Source organism: Carcharodon carcharias, chromosome 15, assembly GCF_017639515.1.
Source record: "Carcharodon carcharias isolate sCarCar2 chromosome 15, sCarCar2.pri, whole genome shotgun sequence".
Lineage (NCBI taxonomy): Eukaryota > Metazoa > Chordata > Chondrichthyes > Lamniformes > Lamnidae > Carcharodon > Carcharodon carcharias.
The window spans coordinates 69,996,965-70,022,097 of record NC_054481.1 but is presented as its reverse complement, the minus strand read 5'-3'; the positions used below and the strand labels follow the sequence as shown (position 1 = coordinate 70,022,097).

Below are 25,133 nucleotides of genomic sequence, written 5' to 3'. Positions count from 1 at the left end.
ATATAACTGTGCATTCGTAAAAATAACACTTGGTAAGAGTTTGGTTCCCTGAGTTTGAATGGGCTTAACTCTACCACTGCCGAACAAATATTTCAGAAACTGCATCCAATCCTAACATTGTACCTATGTTGTTATGCCATCATTTACTCAGGTTGATTGCTATGGTATGCTCAAAGACACTGACGTGGATGCATCATTGAAGCTAAAGTATGAGCCGGTTGCCAATGTGATCCTACTTGTGGAGGGAAGAAATCAACATTATAAGTAAGAGGAACAATGTTAGCAGTAATCTAAAAGAGATCAAGGAATCCTAGATAAGTTAATAAAAACCTTTATACTGTAATTAGCCAATGTTATTTCAGTTTAAAAACCTCGGTTGAACAAATATCCGATAATTGAAAATGTGCCTTCTCTTACACTCTAAAGACCATTCAACACACAATGATTACTCAGATTCTGAATATTTGCTATAATCACTGAATATAGAATACAATTAGAGCCATATTTTCTTCCAAAAGGCAATTGGATAATCACCTGAAGGGCAAACATTTTGCAGAGATCGGTGAAAAAATGGGGGAGTGGGGCTAGTTAAATTGTTCTTGCAGAGAGCTGCCATGGTTTGACAGGCTGAATGGCCTTCTGTACTGAAACCATTCCATGATTCCTTACAATTCTATTAAAAAATATCGCTAAAGGAGGCTGGGCAATATTACTAAGAATGAAATTTATTTGGGGGAGATGGTGGCGTAGTGATAATGTCACTGGACTAGTAATCCAGGGCCCAGGCTAATGCTCTGGGGACATGGGTTCAAATCCCACCAAGGCAGCTGGTAGAATTTAAATTCGCTGGAATAGGAAGCTAGTCTCAGTCATGTGACGATCATCAATTGTCATTTTTTTAAAAAGCCCTTCTGACTCTCTGCTGTCTCTTTAGAGAAGGAAATCTACCATCCTTACCTGGTCTGGCCTACATGTGATTCCAGACCCACAGCAATGTGGGTTGACTCTTAACTGCTTTCTGAAATGGCCAAGCAAACTACTCAGTTCAAGGGAAATTATGGATGGGCAACGAAAGCTGGCCTTGTCTGCAATGCCCACATCCCTTGAAAGAATAAATTTTAAAAATCATTTAGTGTTGGATAATTTATTTGTTTTTATTTTTTGTCCGTCTGTAGTTTTCTTGAAATATTAGGAATCAACCATATAGGGTGTGACTGGAGTCATGCCAGATCAGATAGGGGTGGAACCACAGAATCACACAGTGCAGAAGAGGCCCTTCGGCCCATCAAGTCTGCACCAACACCTGAGAAACACCTGACCTACCTACCTACTCCCATTTACCAGCACTTGGCCCTAGCCTTGAATGTTATGACATGCCAAGTGCTCATCCAGGTACTTTTTAAAGGATGTGAGGCAACCCCCCTCCACCACCCTCCCAGGCAGCGCATTCCAGACTGTCACCACCCTCTGAGTAAAAATGTTTTTCCTCACATCCCCCTTAAACCTTAAACTTGTGTCCCCTCGTGACTGACCCTTCAACTAAGGGGAACAGCTGTTCCCTATCCACCCTGTCCATGCCCCTCATAAGCTTGTACACTTTGATCAGGTCACCCCTCAGTCTTCTCTGCTCCAACGAAAACAACCCAAGTCTATCCAACCTCTCTTCATAACTTAAATATTTCATCCCAGGCAATGTCCTGGTGAATCTCCTCTGCACCCCCTCCAGCGCAACCACATCCTTCCCATAATGTGGCGACCAGAACTGCACACAGTACTCCAGCTGTGGCCTCACCAAGGTTCTATACAATTCCAACATGATCTCGCTACTTTTATAATCAGTGCCTCAATTGATAAAGGCAAGTGTCCCATATGCCTTTTTCACCACCCCAGTAACATGCCCCTCCGCCTTCAGAGATCTGTGGATACACACACGCCAAGGTCTCTTTGTTCCTCAGAACTTCCTAATGTCGTGCCATTCATTGAATACTTCCTTGTCAAATTACTCCTTCTAAAGTGCATCATCTCACACTTTTCAGGGTTAAATTCCATCTGCCACTTATCTGCCCATTTGACCATCCCATCTATATCTTCCTGTAGCCCAAGACACTCAACCTCACTGTTAACCACCCGGCCAATCTTTGTGTCATCCGCAAACTTACTATTCCTACTCCCCATATAGTCATCTATATTGTTTATATAAATGACGAATAATAGGGGACCCAGCACAGATCCCTGTGGTACACCACTGGACACAGGCTTCCAGTCACGAAAGCAGCCTTCTGTCATCACCCTCTGTCTTGCACAGCTAAGCCAATTTTGAATCCTCCTTATCAAATTACCCTGTATCCCATGTGCATTTGCCTTCTTTATAAGTCTCCCATGTGGGACCTTGTCAAAGGCTTTGTTGAAATCCATATAAACTAAACCAACTGCACCACCCTCATCTACACACCTGGTCACCTCCTCAAAAAGTTCAATAAAATTTATTAGGTATAACCTCCCTCTGACAAAGCCATGCTGACTATCCCTGATCAAACCTTGCCTCTCCAAGTGGAGATAGACTCTCTCCTTCAGAATTTTCTCCAATAGTTTCCCTACCACTGACGTGAGACTCACTGACCTGTAGTTCCCTGGCTTCTCTCTGTTGGACATTAGTGAACCAATTAGGTTTTCCAGCAACCCAGCAGCTTTTCACTGTCATTTCCTGGCGCTAGCCAACAAATGATCGGATTTCTTAAATTCAGTTTCATAACTTGCCATGGCAGGATAATGAACTCATGACCTCTGGATTATTATTCAATACCAAAACCATGATGCTACCATACAGTGATTTTCTGCTAGTATTATTACTTTGAAAAATGAGATTTTCCTTCAATACTTGTGATATAATTTATCTGTGTGTTTCACTGTCCTTGCTAACTTTTACAATGTTTTTGTTTAGTTAACTGATGGTTTGGTTTCTTTCTACTTCCCTTTACAGCAAAGAGTTGCAGCTGATAGTTTTACAGAATATCCCTGCCCTCCGTTACCTTCCTGCAGCAGTAGAAATTGCAACAAAGGTGATATCTACCATTTTGAAGTCACCGAAGTAAAACAGTGTAAAATTCTTTTAACAAACACATTTCACCTTGTGTTGAAAGCAATGGGCACAGGAAGGACATGGGAAATTGGGCACCAGGCACCCATTATATCCCTTAGCGGAATTTCAGTTTCAATCGAATGGGAAGTCAGGTGGGTGGGTGCATGAAGATCTCCAACCAAGCTGAAGACGACCTTTCTCCAACATGTCAGACATTTCGTACTGAGAAGCCTAAGTATTTTTTTTTGTCTCATTAATTCCTTTGGTCAAATTCACCAATATAAGTCAAAGTGCTTTTCTTGGGCTTGTGCAAGCCATGAACCAGAATTACGTTTACAGGAGTAAGTCTTGGGCTGCAACAGAAAATATTGGACCCCTCCCAAAATGGAGTGCACTTTTTAATTTATTGTGCACGATAGCAGTGCTACTTGGCCCAGTTGAACTGTGTTCACACACTGACAGTGATTAGAACTTTACAGTTCCTTGAACATTTCTACTTGAGTCATTTTCTACCACTTCTGTAAACATTGTATGTGTTTTTTTTAATATCCTGGCACAGTTCTGCTCTCATTCTTTCTAATTGCCCTTGAGAGATTTTGTGGCATGGAGAACGGGGCCCTGTCCCATTGATTTACAATCCTACCACACCATGAACTTCCTATCGTATGTGTACAGCATTGTCAGTGTAAGAGGAGACTTAACTATCCTGGGTCACTGTCAGCTCACGAGTCCAGGAAGAGAGATTTGACAGAGGATCGAGGACAGGACAAATATATTACCATGCTTTCTGTATATTGCCAGTAATTTCTGGCAGGTTACTGTAAACTTGTACTGATAAATTATTTTCTACAATCAGTCATCAAAAGCACAAGTGCAGCTTAATAAGCCATAACTACAATCTGTAGAGTTTTTTTTAATTAAAGAAACTACAAGCACAGCTTTATGTGCCTGAACTTTGTATTGAGCATTTATGGTGTACATATATTTGTTTTTTGTGGATAGATACATGTAATGTATTAAAGTAGCCTATGTACTTTATTATATACATTTTAACATTCCATTAAATTACAAAACAATACAAATAAAATAAACATAACCTAATTTAAATTTCATTACTAATGCTGGCAACCTTTTCTTTGTAGGTTAATTACTCTGCACATATGATAAACGGAACATTCAACATCATGTTGGATGAGAATAAACTGAATGCTTTCACCATTTTAACTATTGGAGGTTCTGGTTATAGTGAAATCTTCGAGATGACCCACACATTCGCACAGGTTTGTCCCATCATTTGATTTAACACGATATGTCTGTGTTCTTTTAACAGTACAGTATCACAACTGATATTTTGTGATTTAATTAGCATGATGTTGATTTTATTTATGTGATTAATAGTTGTACATTTCATCCTATTTCTTTTACTTTTTCTAAGAACATACCAATGTCTTTGCCTGATTATCCAAGCTACCTTCCTATCCAGCTCCACACCAGGGGATAGATTTTAACTTTGTGAAATAGTGTTGATTGGGCGATAACTGGTCGGCAGCCCAGTTTAGATATCTCACAAGCGTTATTATCATTGATGTCCATTGGAGAAATGTAAAACTGACTGCTGACTTGCTGGATGGAATCACCCCAGAAAATAATTGAGGGTTGGAACCATTTCCAGGTCCTGGCCCCATTAGTGTCTGCTGTCTGCGTGGGAGGCAACCAATTTACAAGCTGCCTCCCCATTCACCATCCATTTAGGGATGGCGGGAGCGACTACAACATGGCAGGCCCATTGGGAGCACAGGCTGACCAACAGCCCCATTCCAAGTGGGCACTGCTGAGGCAGGTTGGTAAGCACAAGAGTGCCCCAAAATGGAAGCCTCCAGGGATGGCCATGGAATATGTTTAAAAAAGATGGCCCATAGGGCCACCATTGTGGAAGGGGAACCACTCCAAAGGGATGATTGTTGTTGCAGCATTACACGTCAGGGGTTTGAGAGGAGGCCTATCCAATACCAGGAATCTTCAGTCAGCTTGGGATAATGGCCCTTTATTCGGGCCTTAATTGGATCGATTGGCTGCCCGTCTCTGTGGAGCGGGCTGCTGATTCCCGTGGTCGCCCCCACCTCTAGGAAATTCACCCAAAGGAGAGACAGCATCACGGAGCTATCCCAACGAAGATTTACAATACTTTCCAGGCCCCACCCCACCTCCAAAGCAAGGGGATGACCAAGATCCTGCACACTACCTGCCATCCTACACTATCATAGAGTCAGAATCTACCCTGGGCACACTAACGTGGTACTACCTTAGAGCTGATACCTCTGTATAATCCCCACATTCCATCACAGAGAATGGCTTCAATAATGCACAGTCAGCCTCAGAAAATAGACATCAAGGCAATAGAGTAAGCAGTGTGAGTCAAGTGTTGGGGTGGGCAAGCAGAGATATGCCCCCAAGAAGGTAGTCAAAGTTACAGTAATGTACCCCATGGTGTACAGTATTCCTATGGACAGCTGGTTCAGAATTGACTTAAATAAGTAACAGTTGCAAAGTCTGGATCCCCAAAAGGAAGATAGTGTAGAACATCATCAACAACACACCAACCACCACCACCAGGATAATGAGGGTGAACTTCTACACAGCCAACTATGTGTGGGGTGATTTCCCTGTGTCAGTACAGCTTTTAATTTTGTATGTATGTGATTGCAGTTGTCCTGTCCTATAACTTTACAGTGACATTCAGGCCTCTGCTGGTACAGCCTTTCAGTAATGTAATTTGTTCCCTTTTTAACTTACTGTTCACCATCAAGGTGATGTGTTCCGCTACATGTACCTTCCATTGCGTTGTCACATACTCTCTCAGCCACCAAATGTTTACAGTGCCTCATTTCAACATTTATAAGAGTTTTTCCTGTGTGGTCACTGAGCCAGAATTTTCTTTGGCCCTGATATTAATGCGAGGCTGGTTTGTGGCACGTATGCAGTGGTGCGGGAAGGAAGATCACTCACTGCTCCAGAAATGAAGCCTGATGATTCATTTAAATCCCATCAGCCACGTTCCAGCTGTTGCAGCCAGGAGACTGCCCATCTGGTGCTGGGGCCTTTCTGTGGGGGGTTTGCCACTGCCTTGCCTGATGGTAAACTCACTGATTTTCTACTCAAGGCACCAAGTTAAAATATATAAAATATAACATGTATGTGTGAAGAATGGCTCCTCCAGCTCTGCTTGAGTGACCTTGTCACCTGCCCTGTTAAGTAGGTGAAAATCAGGAACTATCCTAGGTAACCTGGACAAACTGCCCAGCTACGGCTGGGGTTACAACCATCCTTGTTGTTCTTAAACATCCTGCACGTTGATTGCTCACTACACAGCTAGATTATCAGAGTTTTGATTTATATTGGTTGAGTGGCTTAGTGAGAGATGTTAAAACATGCAGTATGATTGGCTGATATTTCTTTGTTGCTACGAACGCCAATTTTTCACAGGAGTAGAATGTTTTAAAAACATACCCTCCTGCTATTTTGCTAGCAGTTCCCCCTCTCGCATATTTTTTAGAAAATGAGTGTCAGGTCCTTAGAGACTTCTGTCCTTTCCAGTATATTCAGATCTACTGGGAGCAGATTTACGACATTTACACTAACAGATGGTCTGGGTTACTCAACGCTTGCCTCTTAATTTAAGCCAAGAATTTTGTTCTTTGATAACTGCACTGCACTGGTCTCCTGTTTCCTTCCAATAATAGCAGATACACAATTACTTTTTAATGACCTGTATTCGTTTTGCCTTTACAGTTGAAAGCCATTCCTAAACAGCTGGTCTGTAATACGGTTTATCAGAAGATTGGCCGGACATACATGCTCAGTCACAATGCCACGTGGGAAGACAAAGAACTGGGTTTTTTGGGAAGCTACAGTGGATCTTTCCCAAAGATATTTGGGCGCCATGAAACTCGTGGTAAAATCTAATTTGTGGGATTTGGGAAAAAAATATGGAATTGTACATTTTAATCTTCCAACCTGAACGTTTTGACCATTAGTCCAGCAGACGTATTACAAATTATTTTTAAATTTAACAAAGTTCAATTTATTTAATAATTTATTAATTTATATTCTACATTTCAAACAAGATAACAAGACTTTGTTATTCTTTTGTAGTGAACTTTTTCCATCCGTTTGCCATCCCATTGCCTCAGCAGTTGCAGCTCAGAATGAGCCTTTCTCATTCTCTCTTCAGTCACCAGGATGACATTGTAATTAACTGGGACTACAAGGATCAGGTTTGCTTGTTACACATGGATGCTTTATTGTGACTGATAATAAGATGGAAACAGTGACTTATGAGATTTGCTGTGTTTACAAAAAAATTATTCCTAGGAATTTATGGCCAAAATTCAGCCTTTTGTTTTATTTATTCATGGGATATGAGCATCGCTGGCTAGGCCAGCATTTATTGCCTATCCCTAATTGCCTTTGAGAAGGTAGTGGTGAGCTGCCTTCTTGAACCGCTGCAGTCAATGTGGTGTAGGTACACCTACAGTGCTGTTATGGAGGGAGTTCCAGGTTTTTGACCCAGCGGCAATAAAGGAATGGCGACATAATTCGAAGTCAGGATGGTGTGTGACATGGAGGGGAACTTGCAGGTGATGGTGTTCCCATGCATCTGCTGCCCTTGTCCCTTTAGGTGGTAGAGGTCAAGGGTTTGGAATGTGCTGTCGAAGAAGCTTTGCTGAGTTGCAGCAATGCATCTTGTAGATACATACATACTGCTGCCACTGTGCATTGGTGGTGGAGGGAGTGAATGTTGAAGGTGGTGAATGGGGTGCCAATCAAGCAGTCTGCTTTGTTCTGGATGGTGTTGAGCTTCTTGAGTGTTGTTGGAGCTGCACTCATCCAGGCAAGTGGGGAGTATTCCATCACACTCCTGACTTTTGCCTTGTGGACGGCGAACAGACTTTGGGGAGTCAGGAGGTGAGTTACTTGCTACAGAATTCACAGCCTCTGACCTTCCTTGGGCTGGATCCCACATTTCAATTTTTTTGTTAAAGTCAAACATTACAAAAAGGTTCTCGGGTTCTTATGACCTTCCACAAAAGGTATCTGACTTTTCCTTTATTTCTACTTGGAAGAATTTGAAATGGGTAGTAATGGTGGAATGCTTAAAGAATTAGGAGACCAAGCACAGTCATGCTTGCTGAGGGGAGGAGCTTTGTGTGATCGATATGAACTCCATTCGATCAAGAGGGATGATGTAGTGTGATAACAACATGATTTAGATTAAAACCACAAGTTGGTCCTTGTCCTATCCTGCCCTAGCTTCACCATGTCCCAACATCCTCAACACCCCAAAGTGTTCTAGATCAGAATCTCAGCATTAAATATTTGACACTGGAGTTTTTGTTGCTTCAATTTGACTATTTGTGTTTAGAAATCTTAGCTTGGTTCCCAAATTCAAAGGCAGGTCAATTTAGTCTTGTTCACAAACCAGTGAACCATCAGCTTATTTTACACAATGCTCAAATTTTCTTTCGTTGACTTCATCATAGAATGGTTACAGCACAGAGGAGGCCATTTGGATCTTGTGTCACTTTTTGCAAGAGCAACTCAATGGGCCAGACTTTCATCATGGAGGTGCACTTTGGGAGATTCGCTGATGTCACAATCCCATTTTCTAACTGGCAGTTCCTGCCAATGCTATCTTCATGGTGGGAAAATGTGGATGGGCTGAAGTCAAACCTACCACTTCTGGTGGAGACAGAGACAGGTTGATGCTGAGGTGCCCAGGTTGAAGGCCCACCACCATTCGCTGAGGCATCGGCCCAGTTCTGGAGATGAATGTGAGGCCTCCTAACCCTCATTCCCAACCCCGCTCAACCGCCCATATCCCCAAAACCACATCACCGCTTCATACCCCCCCCACAACCCCTCTCATCCTCCAGAATCTAGCAGAGGATGGGGGGCTCGCCATGCAGGGAGTACAAGAGTACAACAAGCAAACCTATGTGCAGTTGCTTGGGGGGTTTCCGGTGGGGGGAGGTTGGGGGGTGGTTGTTGGGGGGGGGGGGGCCTCATTCAAAGGCGCTCAGTGCCAGATTGCAAGGCACACCAGGAAGTGAGGGACCCACAATACGCCAACCCACTGCCCTTGCTGCTGATCCCCCTCACTTCCCTCCCTCGCTACTTCCACTCTGCAACTCCTCCTTCATTCACCTATGGCCTGAAGTCCAATGACGATACTAGGTCTCAGGTGGATATCATACCTCCCCCGTGGTGCTGCCTTTCAATAGAACTGCCAGCTTCTGGTTGGCAACTCCCAGCAGACAGGACCTCTGCCCCACGGTTCTTGATCTTTGGAGATGGCCCACTTCTGGCCTGTCAGGTGTCTGAGAAGCACATGATGCAGTGGGCCTTCCCTAAAAGAGGTAATACAGGGCTCTTTCTGGCTATCTAGTCAGCGGATGAGACCTCTGTAATATCCATTGAATACTGCTCCATTAGTGGGCTTGAAGTCAGCTGAGCATTCAGAATGGGTTCCATCGAACAACAGTATTAACAACCCCACTTGAGCTGAATCTATTAAAGCCTTTGAACACAGCCAGAAGCTCAGCCACCTGTCAAAGCTTTGAAACAGCCAAACAGATGACTGAGCTGAATGTCGAAGATAGTGAAAACTCAGCCATCTGTCAGATCATTGAAACAACCAAACAGATAGTTGAGTTGAATTTCAAGGAAATTATCAAAGCAATGGGTACATTTCACATCTTCAGATATGGATGTCTCACTATAGTACAATGCAGAATAATGCCTTATCCAATGGATAATGTACTTTAATGCATCTGAAGGCTTTTCTACTTTCATAATGCTGTTCATTCACTTGTCAGATGTCAGAAGTAACAACCTGGCACCACGTTATTTTGTAAAGGCAAGAGAGCATTAAACAAATACTATCATCACTCACTGCCTTAAAAACATATATAACTTAGGTTATAACTTAGGTTCATTATGCCATGTGAAGTGGATAACACCTTTTGTACTGAACTTTTATACAGCTCCTGACCACAAACCATGGTTCGCTAATGATTCATGTCACCTATGAGCTGGTTTAAATCACTTTCCAAAATCACTCTGACTCCATCGAAGTGGCAAAATGCCTGAAATACCCACTTCCACAATGATGCCAGCAATGCCAGGACATCAACGTGTGGTCTTGCGACCCCTTCACTTATCCTGCTCCGCTGAAAATTAATCACGCTGGGAATGGGGGGCTGGCTCTCAGATTCAGGTCCCGGCCATCATTTTTAAAGCCTACCCATTGGAAAAGTCCAGCCCAGTTAGTCCCATTTCCCTACCCTTTTCCTGTTGCCTGTCAAATTTTCTCTCTTCAGGTGCTTATTTAATTCCCTTTTGAGGCTGGCGAGTGAATCTGCCTCCACTACATTCTCAGACAGTGTATTCCAGATCCTAACCACTCTCTGCTTAAAGATAAAATCTGGCGTTGTGTAAAACAGTTCTCTAGGAGCTACTGGTAAGGACCATTCTCAAACTGTCAAAAATATATCCATTTTAATGACTTTGGGGAAAATCCAACCCAACCGAATTGGTGTTTGGAAGCCACTTCCCAGATTCTCCTTGGCATTTACCATTTCTTTTACCAGTAATTCTACTTCTAGATTAAATCCCATTCAAGAGTTAACACAAAAGTTTGTGGTAGCAATAGATATCAGGAGAGTAATATTTAGTGGAGCTTTTTAAATGATCAGTTATATTTTTTAAAAATGTTTCCTTTGAATAGGTGGTTCTTTTAGTCTCTCTGAACTTGGATAATGATCGACTGGAAAGCAGAGCCAACCTTCAGCACCCATTCCAACTCACCTTGAAAAAGTTTGAACTACAATGTCTCTCTGAAAGAAAAGAAAAGAAATACAATCAAAAGGTTGGAATAATGAACCAGAGAGGGAAGGGGAGAGTTATCACTGATTTTTTATATATATATAAATTCCCCACCATCCCTTCTTGACCACTTGGCCTTTTATGATTAAAGAGGAGGCTGCTCCAGTCCACAGACATCTGTACTAGTGGCAGCAATACAATTCCATACTTAACGCACTAAATAATGCTCTGAGGCAAGACTCTTGCCAGCCAGTTTTCTGATCCCCCCTCCCCCAACTAAGCTATTTGATATTTTTACATGAACGATAGTGGAAATTGCGTAAAATCTTTTGAACTTTTGTCTGATTGGAATGTATCAGAAGGCACATTGCCAAGAACAACCTAAGTCTTTGGAGCCAGCCTTTAAAATCAGATGATTTTTATTTGTATTACTTCATTGAAGATTGTTTTTACAGAATATAATTATAAAACATTGTGTCAGAGTGGCCAAAAGAAAATAATCACTGGAGCACAGACTGACTCAGCACAGAGATTTCACTACGTAGTGAGACCCTGTGACATGGAATAAAAAATGTGTGGTGTATTTTCTGTAATCCTAAAGCGAATTATTTATCTTAACATTGTTACATCCCTCACAATATTGAATGTTTAGAATCAAATATTTCACTTCAAAAAGAGTTATTTATTCAGTTACTAAAAGATGGATACTCCATTTGTATTGTCAGTACATATATTATTAGTTAATAACATTTTAAAATAGTTTCTAAAGAAAGGGCTGGATTTTGCAACTCTCCAGGGGGTCCTGTAAATGCCATGGGCATCCTGCCTGCTGCCTACCCCCTGCCCCCGCCACAATTTTACCAGCAGCAGGAAGCTGTCAGGAGTCTACTTAAGGGCCTCATACGCTCTTCCCGCTGCCATGGGATTTAAAATCCCTGCCCCATCCATCCCGGCCCTGTAAACCTCTTGCCCCCACCCTCGCTGGGGAATATCAGCTTGACTCCAGCAAGATCCTTCCCACTTTAACACCGACTCCATGGCCTCTTGCTGCTTGGAACTGGATGCAGTCCCAGCAGTGGCCTGTAATGCCAGTGGCGCTGCTGAGACTACAGAGCTGCTGGCCATTTGATTAGCCAGCAGCTCCCAGAGGCAGGACTTCCTCCCCAAGATCCCAGTGGGGCAATCTGCTGGAATGGGGACAAGCTCGCCTCTGACATTTTCTCCAGCAGAGTGTGGACCTCGGCGCATTGAGAAACCAGCCCAAAATCATTCCTCTGCTGAAAAGTTGATCTGTGTATCTTTTCTGTTTCGTGAATTTTAAAGGTGGCAGGTTGATGGTACTGTGCAATGTAAAATCTGATTGTTATATCCACATGAAAAATGATAGATTGGTGAGGTCGTTAAATGTCTGGCATTCCTCATTCATTTTGAGTTGCTTTTGAGCTACTGATTTTTCTAATGTCACTCTGCACAAGTAATAAGGCAGAAAGTGTAACAGACTTAAAGTCAGCCATATACATACCACCTGTGCTCACTTGGTCCAAACTTTGTCTCCCCAGCACGATTCTCCTCCTATCAGGGTTATTGTCATCCTATCTGCTCTTGATGCAACAGTCATTCCAATTTGAAAGCGTTTTTGCTCTGTACTCTGTCGGTCTTTCCTGGCCAGTGTTCCCCTTTGTTTCTAAAGGGAAGACTGGTCCAGTTTAGATATTTTTATAAAAAAGCTTAGGATTTTACTTTTAATTCAACATAGAGTATAACAAACTGGGAGGTGGGCCTGTATTATGATCAGCAGTGGTCCCACATTATCACCCAGGTCCAAATCAAACTGATTAAAATTCAGACTAGGCTATTGTAATGAACACCACAGAGTGACTTGGAACATCAACTGTGTTTAATATGAACTGTAATCTCATGTACATTGGAACAATATGAAGTCTGACTAAGATTTGTTTAATCTCTAGGCCCATGTTGCCTGGAATGGAGGCCAACCCATTGATCTTAAATTTACATTGGAATACAAATTGGAAAGCAACTTAACAGCATTGGACACATGTGTGGACTTTTCCTCAGGCCAGGTATTCCTTTTCCACCATTATACCGATACCCTGTATAGTGTTAACAGAAATGGGACTCTCCCTTTCTCTTTTGGCGTTTCCCATATTATATGTCGGTGCAGACTCAATGGGCCAAAGGGCCTCTTCTGCACTGTGTGATTCTATGATATGGGGTCACCACAATGAGTTAACAGAACTGGACTGTACTTCCAAAAATGTTACCCACGACATCAGATAATCGTCTATATTTCTATTGCTATTCAAGATTTCTTTTTTAGAAGAAATAAAATATTTTTGGAGAGGATAAGCCATTGCCCAATAATCATGTCAGACTGGATTGCACTGATCATCTGAAAATTACTGTTAAATACACAACTACATCCAAATTCCAGAATATCTTGTAATGGAATAGAATTGCTCTGCAAGGTCAATTCAGTCATAGAGAACACCAAAGGATAAGTATTCTAATAAAATATACATTTGTGAAGCAAAATGTCCCCAAGTGCCATGATTCACCGACTCATTCACCTTTCTAATTCCCAACCTCGCAAAACTCCACTGTATGTCTGGAACCTCTTTCAGACCTATAGGCAGAATGTAATGCTGCTCGCAGGAGCTGGAAATGAGGCGGACGGGGACACTTGATTGTACGAGAGGTGAAATATCAGCTTCCCGATGGCAGGATGAAAATTGGGAATTAAGCTAGCGACAGATTAAAGGCGGATCTTGGTTCCTGTGGTGAGAACCATTTTTTTAATGCATTAGCATGTCAGTGCATACTCGTTAAAACACATGGTCACCAGATTAAATGGTATCTTTGCGATTAAGTCAGTGGCAAATGAGGACCACATGCCTTCAGATTCACGAGTGGTTAAAGGTGGTGTGCAGCATGTGAGGCAGTCTTCCTGGTAGATTTGGATTGAGTAGAAGCAGCTTTCTTGTATGAGGAACTTTGTTGAACAAGAAGAGAGGAGGCTGAGTTGTTGCAGATGGGATGAGTCTTGTGCTCCCAGTGCTTTTCGCTGCTGTTGCAGGTGAGGAGAGGAACATGCGGTGGGTGGCCCAGGACCAAGGGAGCAATGGCCAGAAGGACAACTAGAGGCGGCAGCAGAGGGTCAGGCAGCTCGGGGTGCTGTCAACCAGGGGCCAGTGCGATGCCGAGCAATGGTGTATAACCAAATATACTACACGTGCAGTATGTCAGAAAGGCCATGTCAAAGGCAACTGAACATGCCACGGCAGTCAGTCACTGACCTCTGTCAGTACCTGCAGGAAGATCAGCGGCCCAGTGGAATAGTAGCCTTGAAAGACACCGCAGCCTTGAATTTCTGTACCAATGAGTCACTCCAGCTGGGCTCCACAGAGGACATGTGTGGCATCTCCCAGTCACCCTCACACACATGCATATGGGAATTTATCAGTGCCATGTTCAAAAGGCCTGATGATTTTGTGGGATTCGCTATAGACCCTGAGATCCAGGGCAGCCAGAGCAGCTGGATTGGACTCCACAGCTGGATTTCCCCAAGTATGAGGGATCACAGACTGCACATGAGTGGTGCAGAGAGCTCCAGCAGCATTCATAAACTGAAAGGGATTTCACTCTGTGTGCAGCTGGTTTGTGATCACAGCAATCGGATCCTGTAGGTGTGCTCACTTCCCTCAGCTCTCGTGACTCGTGCATTCTCAGGTACCACAGCTTTTCGCTCCCCTTGTGTAACTGCAGGGTCAGCTCCTCGGTAACAGGGGGATCCTCAGAAGACCTGGCTCATGACACCTGTGCGGAACCCACAAAGCCCAGCAGAGAAGAGACAAAATGCCGCCCATGCCTCTACAAGGATAATAATAGAACAGACAATTGGACTGCTGAAAATGAGGTTCCACTGCCTGGACCGTTCAGGCAGAATTCTGCAATACGTGCCACAGAGAGGTTTTTTTATTCGTTCATGGGATATGAACGTCTCTAGCTAGGCAGCTTTTACTGCCCATCCCGAATTGCCCTCGTTCTGAGGGCATTTAAGGGTCAACCACATTGGTGTGGGTCCGGAGTCACAGGTAGACGAGACCAGGCAAGAACAGCAGATTTCCTTCCCTAAAGGACATTAGTGAAGCAGTTGGGTTTTTACAACAAGTGGCAATGTTTTTGTGGTCATCATCAGAATTTTAATTTCAGATTTTTATTGAATTCAAATTTCACCAACTACCATGGTGAGATTTAAACCCAGGTCCCCATTACCCTGAGTTTCTGGATTACTAGTCCAGTGGCAATGCTACTGCGCCACCACCTCCCCCATGTCTCACAGATTATTGTAGTCTGCTGCTCCCCTAAGATGGCACCACCCCACCCGGCCTCCAAAGCCCAACCACCTCCGCCCACCCATCCCAAGGGTGGCTGATTCCCTCCCCATCCAAAAACCCAGACCTATCTGAGTCCGGTATCCATGCTGTCTTTTTCGTGGGGCAGCTTCCAGTCCCAGTAGTGCCCACTACAGCTCTCAAGGGCGGGACTTCCACTGAGGGGCAGAAGTCCCATGCTGAGCTTTTAAGGCCACTTGCAGTGTATTATTGCCATGCAGCAACCATTTTTAAAGTTGGTGAGTTCATGAGCAATACTGCCCCCCACCCATAAAATTCACCCCTATGACATTGAAATCTATTTTAGTTTTAGGGAAATAAAATAGAAATATACATTTTTAGCAGTAAAATTTCCAGCAGACTGGAGGAACTGGGTAATAGAGGAGTGGACAAATGTGGATCATTAAAGGCAGAATAACAACTAAGGTTTCAGGCAAGTGATGTTAAACCCACTTTGTATGGCGGGTTTGATCCTACCAAATTTTGCAGACCACATTCAGTAGAGGTTTTTGAAATCAAAATACCACAGATGAAGATAAACCACAATGATGCTTACTTGCATCTAAATTGTGTTTCCTACTCTGTAGCAGTGTGTACACTTTAAAGACACCTCACTGCCTGTGAAGTGCTCTGGAACATCAGGAGGTCTTGAAAGATGCGATATATAAAATTCAAGTTATAGCACCCCCATTAATCAGAGGCGTTGCGTGATATAGGAATGAGAATCCAAGCATTTGTGCAATCTATTAGAACAGCAAGAATAGCTCTCCACAGCTGTGTTGACCTTTTGATCAGAATTTGTCATGGAACTGAAGTGGGATAAACAATGAAGCAAGAGTTGAATTTAGCCCAGATTGACAGAACTTTATGGTTCAGTGTTACAATTTGGTGCCAATTATTAATTACTCATTCATTTGATGGACGCAATAGCCTTTGTGTTGAAACTTGTTTGATTCCTTTCTCACCCAATCCAGATTCATTAGAAATTACAGGACATTTTTTATTTAATTTTACATATTCTACATTTTTGTTGTTAAATGGCAGTAAAGCAATGAGTGTTTTACATTGGATGACGTGACTAAGAATTTAAAGGCCTAAAGAGATTAGCCAGATAATGATTATAGTCAGGGTTAGCTGCAACCTGGATACATCTCATGATTGTGCAAATTGTGAGTGAAATGTTGGATATTGTTGCCAATGGCTTCAGATGGTGGGGATTAATTAGTTGGCATAATACATATGGTGAGGAAAGACAACAGACTTCCTTCCCTAAAGGACATTAGTGAAGCAGTTGGGTTTTTACAACAAGTGGCAATATTTTTGTGGTCATCATCAGAATTTTAATTCCAGATTTTTATTGAATTCAAATTTCACCAACTACCATGGTGGGATTTAAACCTGGGTTCCCAGAGCATTACCCTGGGTTTGACCTGGGAGTGACTGAGAATGCACGAGTCACGAGAACTCAGAGGGAAGCGAGCACACCTACAGGATTCGATTGCTGTGATCACAAACCAGCTGCACACAGAGTGAAATCCCTTTCAGTTTATGAATGCTGCTGGAGCTCTCAGCACCACTCGTGTGCAGTCTGTAATCCCTCATACTTGCGGAAATCCAGCTGTGGATCCAAGCTCATTCATCCCAGAAAAGGAATTACAGTTCCACATCAATTTATCTGGCTGTTTCTTTATTTTTTCCCCATGATTTAGGCCTACGTCACCCTACCATTCCAAATGTTCACCATGCTTTGTGTGAATATAAACTTTCTACTATTGGTGCTAAATTTGCCTTTATCAGTTTGAATCTCTGTCCTTTTTTCCTACTGCCATCATTCAAATTGAAATTGTGGCCTATGATTGCCTATTCTGTACCAACCACAGTCCATGACCCTTTGTGAAGTTCCTTCGCAGTTGCCTCCTTGTCCTTAGCACAACAATCAACTGACACAGGAAAATTCAAACATCTTCTGCAGTGTATTGAAAATTGCATTGTGCATTTTGCCCACTTGAGGCTACGATACACACATGTACCAGCAGAGAGAGCCTGGTAGGGAGAATAATGATAAAGAAGGCTCCAGCAGGTACAGTTCTAATTCTGAATGTCTCTGGCTGAATATATAATAGGTTCTGTCCCATGAACCTCACATCCTCCAGTTCAATTTTCGAGCTGATCTGGTGAGTAAGACCATAGAATGATGGCAAATAGTAACTAAAATAGTGAGGTGAGAACATTGTCCAATAGTGGTTTGGTTTTATTGCCGTAACTGAGGCAAATTCCATGCACAGCTATTTTACTGAAGCACTGTTGTGTTTATCCAGCTGCAGCCTTTGCTTCTGATACAGTCTCTGCACGGCTGTGGATCTGCCAAACATACTCAAAACTCTTTTACTGAGAGTGTGGAACTGCATTGGGATGACAAGAAGATCAACCAGAGCTTTGAGTATCAGGTAAAGATAAGTATTTCAACAAGCAAGCTAATCTGTTAATTTGTGATGAAAGTATGCAGTGTTAGTGTCCTTTGTGTAGTCAAGTCCCCTGCTTTATAACTTGAGCCTAATTTTGTGTCAAAGTTGTACACCTCAGGAATTTTATTCTTTTGTGCTGAAAGTTGCTATTCAAAATATAATTCTGCCTCTGAATGCAAAATATCCACTAGGCTTTCTGTGATTTGAATAATATCAGCGAATATTGATAATGTTATAAGAAGTAAGATGATATTGCATGATTATTTACAGGGCTACTATAGCTATTGGAAGTGAGATTCATCTTGTGAAGTACCGTAAAATGGACAGTAGCACACAAACAGTCCATATTACACATGAAGTGAATGGTAGTGACCATCAAGTGGAGTCTAAAATGGGTTAGCAGTGCACTAACACACAAGACAAATTTCACCCTCATCAAACCTGTCATGATTATTTTAATATTAATAGTCGTTTGGTAGTACAGAACTTGAGTATAGCTACAAAAAATAGACATTTTGTCGAAGCTTTTCATCTTGCACTCATCAGGACAATCACAAGAATACCAAGGTCAGGGGAAGCAACAACTTTACACTGTATGAGAAGAGAGTCCTGATCAGTTGGCAAGTGGACACTGATTGGTAGAGACGTTGTCATAAAGAATGCACCAGTTAATGGTGACTGACAGTTAACTGCCAAGCATTGTTTGAAATTTTAAACTAGGCAGCTTGACTCTGATTGATCAAGGCATTGCCCTGAGGAATGAACCAGCCATAAAGTTGTTGCTTCTCCTGACATTGGTATTCTTGCAATTGTCCTGATGATTGCAAGATGAAAAGCTTTGACAAAATGCCTTTTTTCAGTGGTATTTTAATATTCCATAATTCTCACTGATGTCTTAAAACATTTATCTCTTTATGTAGTCACCACAGTAATATAGTAGTGGCTAACCTGCTTTACAGACAAGCAGTTGAGGAGTCAGCTCCCAAAGATATTTGTCATACTTAGGTAAGATTTACTTATTTTATGGTCCCTTCCATGGGCACCTCATCTTGTATCTCAAAGATAACACGAATGTGCAACGGTCTAGATCTAATAAGAATATAAGAACTAGAAGCAGAAGTTGGCAATTCAGCCCCTCGAGCCTGCCCCACCAATAATTACGATCATGGCTGATCTCACAGCTAATCTGTGTCTCACTCACCAACAATCCCTCAGAAAGAAACTGCGCAGTACTAAGGATCCTGGAGAGGATATTTTATAGATAAATGACAAATCACAATGGAACGCAGCCGTTTGAAATTTGTTTTCCACTTTCTGCAGAATAACAGACCGATGAGGCCAGACAATATCTGGATTGCTGTCACTTTCTCAAATGTTATCCAGTCATCTTGTGGAAGGCAGGGCATTCTTGGGAGGATCCAAACTGATTATCGTGACCAGCTGAACCATTACCTGAAAGTGGCCTTCTGTAACATGTCAAATGTGTGGATTGTTTTGTTTTATTTTAGATATTATTTTTTGTTTTGTCTATACTCATCCAGCGGGACTTTTTACAAAGACCGATTGGCCTAGATTTTAATTTCATTCCTTTTAAACCTCGTTAGCATCAGTATTACAATCTGAAAAACTAGGCAGTTTAAGTTGTGGGATCAACCTGAAAAACTGAGAACCAAGAACATTGGGTCAGCATGTTATGAAAGTAAACGGTAGCATCTCAGCTGGTTAAGCTTGGACTAAATGTATCACAGAAACCACAGGCATAGCAAGTTCAATCTCCAGTTTGAGCTGAGTTAATAGGGTAGATTTTATGAGGGGATGGGAGACCGCACCCCCCCTGCGCCCCCAACTATAACAACCGCCAGCACAGCGGCAATGGAAAACCCCAGCAATAATACGCTTACTGCGGCCTTAATTGATCCAGAGCGGGACCTCCACCACCCGTCTATCCCCAACCCCCACCCCAACAGCTTGGGAGGGAGTCCTACCCTAGAGAGTTGCCAGCCAATCTGATTGGCCGGCAGCTCTCCAGTACCAGCAGTGTCACTGCTGGACCATCTGGTGGCACTGCTAGTACTGCGGCAGGCCCAAGGATGGGGATCGCCGCTGGATCTCCAGGATGCACGTAAATGGGGTGGGGTTGCAGGGCCAATTAGGGAGATTCCGGCATCGGGGGTAGTGAGGGCCCTGAGAGGTAGGGATCAATCCACCATTCCACAGGCCTGCCCGCCAGGGTTTACCTGGCAGCTTGCCTCCATGGCTTGGCTCCTGCCCGCCATTGTTTGAATACCAGTTGTGTTGCAATGATACCTTTAGCTGACCCTCAAGAGCCTCAGTTGGCCTACAGATGTGAAGGCCACCCTCGACTCTTCCCACCCCAGATTTACTTTGGAGAAATTGGGAGGAAATTGGGCACGCCCACCCCTCCCCCCCTACCCAGCCTACCTGCCTGATTTATATGTCCCTCCCTCCACCTCCAGTCCGCACCTAGGTGGGGGAAGCGTTAAATTGCAATCAGAGAAAGGACCTCTGCCCTACAGGAGAAACTCATGCAGGAAATTCCCCTTCCAGGGGCCGGGAGCCTTATCAGCAGACTGATTGGGATTTAATCCTTACTGGGCTCCAGGATATGGCCATGTTGGGATTGCCAGCATTGGACAGTCCCACCACCGCGATCAAAGAACAAAGGTAGTACTGGGACTGGCTCACATCACTACTGGTAAAATGGCCACTCTACAGGCTCATCTATAGCCTTATGGATGGAGTGTTAGAATCCAGGACCCTCCCTCCAAAATGGATTCAATGTTAGCAAAAATTCAGGGGAGCAGATGAGAAAGGAGAATCTAACACAGAGAACAGGATGAAAAGAACAAGAAAATACTTGAGGTAACATTGTAATGAAAAGCTCCAACTGTGTTTACAGTCTATCAAACTGTCAGGAAAACATCAGCGAAATAAAGGAGAAGTCATTCTGTCATCCCAAACCCGAGTCAGTCTTTCCAGTGATGAGAAACATGACATGGTGTTGGGAATGTCACTGAGGAATGGTGGACAGGCGGACATGAAGAACTACTCCCTTGATATGCAGGTAATTGAGTTCACTGTGGTTTTGTGAAAGGATGTGTTACATTTGACATTTGTCTGGTGTCAGGCTGAAGGGGCCGAGTAGGCCCACTCATGCTCCTAATTCATAATGTTTGTATATATGTTTGTATATCAGCTATTGCACAAGTATTTTATCACTGAATAGTATTTGACAACCCAATACGGCAATGCTATTTTTTTCTAAGTTCATACATGATAAAACTAGTTAACGTTTTCAAGGTCCATGCCTGCTGTGGCATCAAATTAACATGTGATTGTACACTGAACCATTTGATTTTTAAAATCCATATGTCTTGTTATAACTTTAGATGCACTTTTTGATTCCAAAATTAAAATACAAAAACTGGAAATATTGATTTTTTTGCTTCCTTCACAGTGGAAGGCTTCTGAAGCCAGTCATCTAGGCCTGCTGGGAAAGTACACTGCCTCCGCCCTCAAGAGAAGAATCGTACTAGAGGGGAAGATCGATTACAGAGAGGCAATAAAACTAGCCAGCACACACGAGAAGGGATGTCAGCAGTACTATACTGGATACACTAATGGTACAAAATTCTTGCAAGGCTCGACAGGGTAGATTCAGGAAGGATGTTCCCTCTGGTTTGGAGGGGGGGGTGGTCTAGAACCAAGCAACACAGTCTCTAAATAAAGGACAGATCATTTAGGACTGAGATGAAAAGGAATTCCTTCACTCAGTGGGTGGTGAATCTTTGGAATTCTGTACCACAGAGGGCTGGGGAGGCTCAATTATTGAGTATGTTCATGACAGAGATCAACAGATTTTTAGATAATAAAGGCATCAAGGCTACGGGGACGGTGCAGGAAAATGGCCCTGAGGTAGAAGATCAGCCAAGATCTAGCAGGCCGAATGGGCTACTCCTGCTCCTCTTTCCTGCATTCCAAATGGTAAGGATTACTAATGAATAGATCTAATCAAATATTTAATTTTACCATTTGATAAAATATTATGAAGTAGCTGCCACTCATTGGCTTGAGGAGATCAAGTGGAGAACGTGCATTTATTTCGTGTGGCATGGTGCAGAGATTGGGAGTGGTTCTACATCCATAAGAACAAAGGGCATAAGGCCGTAAGAAATAGGAGCAAGAGTAGGCCATTTGGCCCCTCAAGCTTGCTGTGGCATTCAATAAGTTCATTGCTGATCTAATTATGGCCCTAACTCCACTTTTCCTGCCTACCCCCCATAACCCAACTTAGCAGAGCAACATTTTCTGATGCCAATTTGTCATTTATGGCACCTAAAATAGCAACACAGTTGAGATCAGAAATTTAAAAGTTCAGTGAGCAAATTATTTTGGCTGAGACCTGTTGTACAAAATTGGCCTACTGCAAAGTGATTGGGGCTCAGTAGCCCCACCCCCCGCCAATACCCCGACCTGTAACCCTTTGTCTTTCATGAAACAAGAATTCCTCAGGTCCCAGTTGCCAATTTAGGCTGGAATAATTGGACCATGCACGCGCTGCTCAGCTCCATGAATAATAGAGCCAAACAGGCCCAGCAAAGACTCTTGAAGTTATTTTTTGAGGCCAAGAAGAGCAGGAACAATTGCGACATGTTGTTGGCCTGAGCAGCCCAATATTGAACAGCCTTTATCTGACAAGCTGCATTGGCCATTTGGCAGCTCGTTTGCTCGGATGAAGCTGGGCTTCAGAATGACGGCTACCACTTCATTACAGGTCCTGACACCTGGCCAAAAGTCAAAATCAAACCTCATGAGTGAATATTTCTCCGATTTGTTGCTCAGAGCTAGGTTACCAACATGCTCTGTTTATGTCCTTTTACTGCATAATAACTGTAGAGGATGACTTTAATGTGCTGCTGCCTTGTTTGAGCTTATTAACAAAATGGGAACAGGACCAAAATAGAATGGCAGTTAAGTGGACCAAGTTGTCGACCACTCCAGGTTTTTGAGAGACCTCTATCCAGGCAGCCAGAGAACTTTTTTTTTTAACAAAAAGCAGGTAGAATGCTTACATATGTAAATTGTGGTCAGATAACCAGTTCAAACACACCCCCTGCCTAGTTCCCCCCTGTAATACCATTACTGTGTCAGCCTGCCTGAATACTTGAATTCCTGCTCCCACCCAGAAAGACTAGGGCAGCCCAAGACAAGAGACTGCCATTTTCAGTGAAAATTACAGGCGTCTTCAGACTGGGAACGTTGGATGGAAGTTTGGAAGACACTTTTTGCAGACACTTGTAAATATGGACCGCTAATGGATCCCAAGTTTAATTTGCGGCTTGAAGCCCCGCACACAGGGTCTGAATCCCCAAAAACTAATGTTTTAATCCAGAAAGCCATTTGGTGAAGGATAGAACTGGAGCCAATCTTTACTTACCTTTCTATTTATTTACAGCTTTACACATTACAAGCATACACCTCCTAACCCAACAACCACAATTTTAGTCTGTCTATTTATTTTTTTCTAATAGTCACCCAGAAGGGGACTAAAGCAAATCCCTAGTTAATGCTCACCACCTGCACACAATTAAACACAACAACTAATACCCCTTCTGAGATCCTACTGGAAACTCTTCACATTCAAACACCTCCAAGAGATTGAGTTGCCTATTGAGAGGAGTATGGCCACATGAAACATTGACCGCATCATAACACAAATGCAAATTAGATCAGCATTGGCTCTACTTGGTGATGACTGTTTGTCCAAAAAGTAGTCATGGAGGAAATCACGCCCAAAATCTGCTCCAGACCTGATGACTTAAGGTGCAGTTTCCAATTAGGGTTTAATTATCATCTTGAAGGGCGAACAAGATAAACAGATTTCAAAGGGAAACTCAAAACTATTCAATAATAAAAACATAAAATATTGGAAATATGTTCAGGCAGCATCGGTGGAAAGAAACAGGCTTACTATTTCAAGTCAGTGACCTTTCACTAGAATTGAGAGTTGTGGATATAACAGTTTTTGAAGCATAGCCAAGAAAAAGTGGCAAGGTGTGGAGAGGGAAAGAAGAGAAGGGGAACTCTGTGATAGAGTGGAAGGTAAAACAGATTAAATGACCAAAGGGATGATGGTACAAAGCAAAAGGCAGTGGCAATGGGTTACATAAGATGATGTGTCAGGAAGATGTGTGAATGGTTATAGCAGAATCATCACCAGCACCAACTGTTTGAGAAGATGGGTACAAAATGAGTTTAGTTGCATTAGATTTTAGTTATTTATTAAGCTAGTTCATTGCTAGTTTAGAGGTATGTTACCATAGTGGTAATGTGACTGGACTAGTGACCCAGAGGCCTGGACTAACCCTCTGAAGACATGAGTTAAAACCCCATGATTCCCAGCAAATGAATTTGAATTCAATTAATTACTAAATCTGGAATAAAAGTTTCATTAATAATCATCACAAAACTACCAGATTGTCAATAAAAATGACACTCGCGTCCCAAGAACAAATGATTTTTTAAAAAACTCCTGCATTTTGTTTCACAATTTTCCAGCATCTTGTTGTTCCATTATCTTTGATATCTTTCCACTTGTTACAGAAGATATTATTAAATATTAATTGCTTGTCTGTGTCAAAGGTGGATCAGACGAGGAGGGAGTAGAATTGGCTTTTTGCTCCAATGGAAGAGGCAGTGCAAAAGCAGAACTGTATCACTCACTGAACCAGACGAGAAAAGGAGAGCTTGGACATGTCGCGGTGACTGTTGTCAACAAGAGTATGCAGAGTGTACTAAGGGTAACAGCACAAGGTTGTGGGCACCTCGTTACCAGAACTGAGGTAATTTTGGCTAAACATTCAATAATAAATGTATAATTGCTAATAGATTCCAACTTTAACTCTTTCAAAGGAGGTTTACCAGGAGCAAGGATGTTCAGTTATGTGAGAGATTGTAGAAGGTAGTATTGTTTTCCTTAGAGCAGCAAAGGTTAAGGGAAGACCCAATAGAAGAATTCAAAATAGAAGAAGGGTTTTGATTAAGTGGGGAGAAACTATTTCCACTAACAAGTGGTCACAGATTTAAAATAATTGGCAAAGACCTAGAGACGAAACGAGAAATGTCTTCACTTCACCCAGAGGAGGGTTGTTGACATATGAAGTGCACTACCTGAAAGGAAGTTGGAATCAGATTCCGTAGGAACTTCTTTTCAAAGGGAGTTTGGACATACCCTTGAAGGGGAACTAATTTACAAGATTTTGGGGGGAAAAG

General features: G+C 42.6%; 1 protein-coding gene across 1 annotated transcript in view; it reads left to right on the top strand.

Annotated features, from left to right (window-relative positions):
* Positions 1-25,133, top strand: part of LOC121287955 — a 387,185-nt gene that overhangs the window by 285,582 nt on the left and 76,470 nt on the right. The window contains exons 51-62 of the mRNA XM_041206118.1: positions 152-264; positions 2,981-3,059; positions 4,222-4,359; positions 6,869-7,031; positions 7,232-7,353; positions 10,866-11,006; positions 12,931-13,044; positions 17,694-17,822; positions 19,161-19,322; positions 20,761-20,925; positions 21,319-21,484; positions 24,504-24,703. Coding sequence (XP_041062052.1) covers positions 152-264; positions 2,981-3,059; positions 4,222-4,359; positions 6,869-7,031; positions 7,232-7,353; positions 10,866-11,006; positions 12,931-13,044; positions 17,694-17,822; positions 19,161-19,322; positions 20,761-20,925; positions 21,319-21,484; positions 24,504-24,703 — 1,692 coding nt within the window. The remainder of the gene's footprint in view (positions 1-151; positions 265-2,980; positions 3,060-4,221; positions 4,360-6,868; positions 7,032-7,231; positions 7,354-10,865; positions 11,007-12,930; positions 13,045-17,693; positions 17,823-19,160; positions 19,323-20,760; positions 20,926-21,318; positions 21,485-24,503; positions 24,704-25,133) is intronic.